This window comes from Cannabis sativa, chromosome 9 (assembly GCF_029168945.1).
Source record: "Cannabis sativa cultivar Pink pepper isolate KNU-18-1 chromosome 9, ASM2916894v1, whole genome shotgun sequence".
In the NCBI taxonomy this organism is placed as follows: domain Eukaryota; kingdom Viridiplantae; phylum Streptophyta; class Magnoliopsida; order Rosales; family Cannabaceae; genus Cannabis; species Cannabis sativa.
Window position 1 is genome coordinate 5,790,935 of NC_083609.1, and position 7,277 is coordinate 5,798,211.

General features: G+C 30.0%; 1 protein-coding gene across 1 annotated transcript; it reads right to left on the minus strand.

Annotated features, from left to right (window-relative positions):
- Positions 1–242: 242 nt before the first annotated feature.
- Positions 243–797, minus strand: LOC115696658 (uncharacterized). Its single transcript, XM_030623548.2, has one exon. The coding sequence runs from the start codon at positions 795–797 to the stop codon at positions 243–245; it is 555 nt and encodes a 184-aa protein (XP_030479408.2).
- Positions 798–7,277: the final 6,480 nt, after the last annotated feature.

Here is a 7,277-nt window from a genome sequence, read left to right on the forward strand (position 1 = left end):
TATAACATAAATATATAATAATGTTGAATATATATTATTAGGACCTGCAGAGATGCAGTGCCTCAGATCCATTTGCAATGAGGATAAAGATGGTTCTGATGATCAATAATAATAATATATATAAGAAAAAGGTACAAGATATTCTATATATAAATAAAAAGAGTAATATGCTAAAAGTGGATGAAAACGACATTATTATTTTTCACTTCAATAATGGTAATAGTGAATATGTAGTGAAATTATTAATTAGCAGATGGTCCAAGCCTTAGCTGAAGATCAAGATCATCATCATCACCATGGCCAACTCCCTCATTGCCTGAAGAACAAGCTGACTCAGAAGAAGGAACAAGAACCTGCTTGTGATGAATTGATGGTGAGTTGAAGAGACGCCCGTAGTAGTATTGATATTGGGGCCTGAGTCCTAACTTCCTTTCCTTTTTGTGGGCATTCTGATGACCCCCTAAGGCTTGAGAACTCACAAAACCTTGATTACAGTACTCACACTTGAATCTATACAATGGTGCTGCTTCTGCTGCTGATGATGATGACATTAATGATTTCCTCCTAACATCATGACTAGTACTGTAATAATGATTATTATTATTATTGTTATATAAGGGAACTACTATTACTGGTACACCATTATGCACTGCCTCTGCCTCTGCCTCTGCCTCTGGCTGCTTACCATGGCTATCGCTAGTACTACTAAAACTTACTTCAACACCAAACAATTTTACTCCTGATAATTTCTTACCATTATTATTGTTATGGTGATTATGAAAGTTTGACGAAGACATGTATGTATTATTGTTACAACTTACAAGATGATGATGAATATATATATATGGAAGAGGTTTCAGTGGTTACATTTTTATTGTAACCATCATGGTTACATTTTTTTAAGCCATTGGATTAATATTAAATGGTTGTGATTAATTTGGAAATTAAATAAAAATAAATAATAAATAACTTGTAACCTGAAAATGACCTAATCATTTATTTCCTTATAAAAATTTAATTAAGATTAATTATATTTTAAAATTAAATTAATTATAATTATTAATTAATTTTTTACAATTTATTACTATATAAGGATGTTTTAACAATTTATTTTTTATACTTAAATTATTTAAAATTTTATAGCAAAACTTTTTATAATTTAAAATTATACACATATAATTTCATAATTTAAATTTTATTATACTTGTAATATTAATTTTAAATTATTACACTTAATTATTTAATTTTTTTATTTAAATATTTAAAAAGTTAAAAATGAAATAAGTTGAAGGATTTTTTAGAAAAAAAATGGTTGTTATCGATTGATTAGCTTGAGGCCTCATACTTAGTTCATATAATTGTAACAAAATAATTAAATATCATTTAAAAATAATTAATTATTTGAAAATTTATTATAAGAAGAGAATTTTAATTTGTGTCAAAAAAAGTTTAATTTTTGTAAAAAAAATAAATTTTATTGTAAATATTATAATTAAATGGCTTAATTATTAAAATAATTCAAGTAAGGATTTAAATATAAATATTAATTGCTAAAAAAGTTCTTGTTAAATATTTAATTAATTATTTTAAGAAAATAGTTAATTATAATTAATTAAATCTAAAAAAAGAAAGTCTACCTATTAGTAACCTGCTATTACAGGTTAAAAAAAATGTAACCATATGGTTACAATAAAAATGTAATCATTGAATAGTCACTCATATATATATTAATTAATTATAGTACTCTCCTTGTAATATAATAAAGGAAATTAATTTCCATCCATATATAGATTGAGAAGAGTTGAATGTATGTGAGGGTATATATAGACAAGAAAACTATACTGTAGCTATATATATATATTAGGTATAGGTGTGGAATAATACGTGACACAAGCACATAACTCTATACTAATTAATAAGTAATGTTTGCCCATGATGGTTTTGAGCGATTCCTCTTCGCGCGAGACTAAGAAAACCACCGAACGCCTCGACCGTTGGTGATGTCTCCCACCGACTGAGCTCCGTCGCTCAATCCGCGTATTCACGAGCCCCAGAAATTCATAGAGAACTCGAGATGATTGGATGGCGTTGTCGAGATTTTTCAATCGATTTTAGCAGAAACTCTCGCTTAATTAGTAAAGGCTTTATTATTATTATTATTATTATTATTATTATTATTTACAATATTATTATTAATTAACTAAAATGTCTTCATAAATTTATTTTGAGTAATGGTACTATATAATTATTTTTCTATTTTCATAAAGTTTCTTAAATTAAATATTTTTATAAAATAAATTATTATTTATATATACATTACTATGACTACTTTTTAAAATTCTTATTATTTCAATAGTATAAGAAATATTGTATTAATTTCTTATTCATTTTGGTTTACTGATCATGTTAATTTAAATATCATGTCTATTTAATGAGTCATATTTTGAACCGTTTTATTTTTCTTATAATATTACTTTTTAATTTTTTATTTTTTCAAAACTATTTTCTTTCACCATATTTTATTTTATTTTGTACATAGAGGAGCGTGATATAGTATTCTCATATTTTTTAATTTGTTAGTATATTTTTATTGTGTTATTTATTTTTTAAGTGTATATATATTTGGAGACATTAAAAATTATTAGAGGATCAATGAATATAATAAATAAATTTTTCTTATTATTTTATTTGTTATATATATATTGAAATATTGGTTTTTAAATTTAGTTTATTTTTTATAAGTTAAATACTTACCTCATTTATCTTTTTTGGTTGTTTATCTATACTTCAAAGCACAGAAATTTTATTTGGAGTCTGATTATTTAGCTTTGGTTTTTACTTTTCAAAAGCGTTCTTTCTTTTGTAATGAGCTAGGTTTTTCTTAGATTTTTTTGCTAGTTAATTTGCTTTTTAATTTTCCTAGGTATCCATAGTTCATGTCGGTTTCTCATAAATTAGTTGTGCATGCACTTAGGGTAGATGGTGTAGCTTAATTGAGGATTATCTATCTTTTCTTATTAATATGTATTAAATTCTGGTTGTTGTTTATAAGAGTTTAATTTAAAAAAAAAATCAATGTCTAGAAGAAAAATAAAATAATAGTAAACAAAAATTTATGAAAAAAAAAATAAAGAATAACAACACAAAAAAGATTAAAATCATATGCATGTTTGTACAGTCTTCTACATAATTATATATTTACTAATAAAAAAATAAGAAGAAAAATTAAAAAAAATAAGTAAAAAATATAGAAAAAAAATGGTAAAAAAATTGTAGAATATAGACTTAAACCGAAAAAAAAAAGAGAAAATGAAGTAAAGAAATGAGATATTTTTTGAGAAAAAGGAAAAAATGTGAGGTTTAAAAAAAGAACAAAAACATTAATAATTGGTACACTCAAAACAAAACTCACAACTGACAAAAAAAATACAAATTACTAATAGAATCTTATTTAGTTTGAGAAAATATGAAAGAGCAAGGACTATAGAAAACCTCACCTAAGTCATGCGCAAAAGGTCTGAAATTTTTAGAATTATAAGGAAAATTTTCTCACCGTATAACGTAGTGGTATAGTCACTCTTGTCATGTGCAAGTGGTGGTGCTCACTGATGGGTACGTGCAGGCAAAATTGTCTTTTTGTACGGTAGAGACACCGTGTCCCTTGTCTGGAAATGTTTTCCTTTTTGAATCATATTAGGGTTTTGGTTTCTTTTATGCCTTCTATTTTCTTATGCAAAGTTGAATATGCTCTCATTCCCCCTGTTGCTTCAGCTTCGTGTGCCTTTTTTGCAAAATTTCTTTGCTCACAGTCTTTTGATAAATGCTCCCCCGCTTGCTGGTCTATTTATTTTATTATGAGTTTGTTTGCTGTTACTGAATCAAGAGAAAATTGACTAAAACAAGAAGGAAGACTGCTAACTGTAGTAAATCTTTATTAGAGATTATCCACACTTGACATTAGTGGACCTTATTCCATCACGTATGCAGAAACAAGTATATTATAACTCTTACAGATGATTTTTCTCAAGATGGCTTTACCTACTTGATCAAAGAAAAATCTGACGTTCTTGAAAAGTCAAAATCTTTTAAAATGTTCTTGAGAAATAATTAGGAAGAGTTATCAAAGTTGTTTTTTAAGATCATGGAGGAGAATATTATGGTCGTTATTCAGAATCAGGACTACACATGAGGCCTTTTGCTGAATATTTTCAAGAAAATGGTGTACTTTCTCAATACACTATGTCAGGTTCACCTGAGCCATATGACGTTGCTAAAAGGAGAAATATCACTCTCACGGATATGGTTAAAAGCATGATGAGTAGATCAAATCTTCTAGAGTTTTTATGGGGTGAAGCACTTATGACTACAACTTATATTTTAAATCGTGTTCCAAGTAAATTTGTTCCCAAAACCCCTTTTTAGTTGTGGGCTGGGAGAAAGCCTAGTGTGAACCATCTTCGTGTATGGGGTTGTCCAGCTGAAGTAAGAATTTATGATTCTAATTTGAAAAGGTTAGATCTGAGAACAAATCGTTGTTATTTCATTGGTTATCCAATGAACTCAAAAGACTATCACTTTTACTGTCCTACTTGTGGTACGTGAATTGTTGAATCTCAGTGTAACGCCTTGTCCAACAGGGACGCCACGTGTGTGTGCTTTTATAAAATTCTTATTTAATAAATTATATATTTATACCAAAACTGTGGGTAATTAAAATTTTTCCATTTAAAACAAATCCTTTTTATTTTTTTTTAAAAGTTAGATACTATTCTTTATGGCGACCCCCTCGTGACAAAATACTTACATTTAGATTCAAAATACTTTTACAACATAAACTTTACGTTTCAAAATACACTTAAAATAAACATCCTGTCCACTGGGCCATTGCACCGCGACTGATATGTACATTGCTACTCCGACCACAGCCTCATGGTTGATCAACCTTAGCCTTCCCTTTACTAGAACCATATAGCACCCGTGAGTCACAGAGACTCAGCAAGAAAAGTGAATAAAACAATAATCGATGTAATACTCATCTATCCAATCTCACAATAATATGCTTATACATTTATATAATAAAGTAATCACACAATTCTTGTATTACTTCATAAAGTACCCTTACCACTCGTTAAACACGAGCTGAATATGTCACTATCGTTGCCCGATAAAGCAAACGATAAGTAAGAAACCTATCCGCGATTTCAGGAGTAATTACTCGTAACGGTAATGACCGTTTCCAACCCCCAGTCATAACTGAGGCTTAATAAATAATTATTCTAGATCTCGATCATAATCGAGACTATACAATACAATTATCAATCACTTAACCCTAAGCGATGCATATCACTTTTCTTACCTCAATCCAGAAATTAGGTGTGCGGGCCGACCTGAGTGGAATTACGCTTGAAAATCCCCGGTCCTATGCCACAGCAATAAAATCTAATAGACAACTTATCCAAACTCCGGAATTAAATCCTAATCTCCATAACCGGACATCTAACTCCCATGTGATTTGGACAATCCAAATATCGCTAAATTACCCTAATCTAGGTTTAAAAAAATACCCCGAGCAAAAAGCCAGTTTCGAGGCTTAAACCAAAATTTTCCCTTGCTGGCAAAACCGGTTGACCAGTTTTACAGCACCTGTAAAACCAGTTAACCAGTTTCTCAGCAGACAGAAATGGGAAAATGGTTCTTTGCTCAAAAACCACACAAAATCTCCTCCAAACCTGTTCAAACTTCCCAGAACAGTATAATACTAAAAATACAATGACACTCAAGCACCAATTTACAATAATTCATCCATTTATCTAAAATTGCATACTCAAGTGAAGATTAAACCTCATCTAGCTCAAATCAAGCTAAACAGTCCCTATGTCTAACAAATTCAAACTCAAACAAAGGCAAAAACAACCCTAAAATCTTACTCTAAGCTCAATCTAGCATTATAGCCCCAAGAATTATACGATAGATAGAAGATCCATCTGTATAGATATCATCATCTACATCCAGAAAGCCGTATGCTTTGGAAGAAGCTTGTACAGTTTGGGAAGGGGTTTTGATTGATTAAAAAGAAGAATCTACTTCAACCGATATGCCCTTAGGCATGACCATACATAATATAGAAATCACACTTGGAAAGGGTGGACAATTAGCTAGAGCAGCAGGTGCTGATGGACCGGAGTTGTCGGATCGAATTGGAAAAATGGAAAGATTTGTACACGTTATACCTTTCATCACCATTTTGTGGAAAATCGTTAGGTATGAATATGTTAGACACCTGTAACTCGATTGGTGAAATAGTATCTCTCTCCACAAAAGCATATTTCTTTTACCGCCGCGCAGAGAAAATATTTTGTTGCGAATGAACAAGATATTGAGGAATTGTCCATACGTAAAATCATAATTATTGATACGGGCCTTTTCCACATAAAAGAGAATCCTTTGTTACAACAGAAGCAGAAGTGATGTGGATTATTCAAGAATCGAAGTCGATTTGCTTTATAAAAAGAAGATATCAATGAGCTTCTATGAAGTGGTTTCACGGGATTCAGCTCGTCTTCGGTTCTGTATTGCAAAGAAAAGCAAACATTCAATTTTATAAGATTAGTTTATGCCATGAATTTTCAGAATAAATGAATTGGTTCCTGGTTCGTTCTGCCATCCTACCTAATGAATCATTAGGATTCGTTTTCAATAGAATCTTATGCACTCACGGGTTCTGTCGTTCCCACCGTTTCGCGATTAATGGTTAGGTCTGAATTCTACAACGGAGCTCTTAAATGAAATTTGATCTTGAGTAGCATTTCGTATAGAGGTTAGTATATTAGCAATAGTGTCTTTACTCAAAATAAATGAAGATTTTGGTTGTCCCCAAATTTGGATATAATCAACATGCTCTTTTTTTTTTCTTAATAAGAAAATAAAAGGCATATACATGAGACACAAACAATCTACTAAATCTACTAAATTAATTTCATTCAAATACTATAAAATAAAATCTGTCTTTAGGGTCTCATCTTATAATACTTCAGGTGCTAACGAAACTATTTTAGTGAAATTTAATTGTCTTAATTCCCGGGCAATTGCGCCAAAAATTCGAGTTCCTTTTGGATTTCCTTCTTGATCAATAACAACCGCAGCATTGTCATCATATCGTATTATCATACCGTTATCGCGTTTAAGTTCTTTACAAGTACGTACAATTACAGCTCTGATTACTTCGGATCTTTCCAGCGGTGTATTTGGTATTGCTTCTTTGATTACAGCAACAATAA

Excerpts from the sequence above, each read along its gene's own strand:
- LOC115696658 (XM_030623548.2), bottom strand. The coding sequence starts at position 797 with ATGTCTTCGTCAAACTTTCATAATCACCATAACAATAATAATGGTAAG.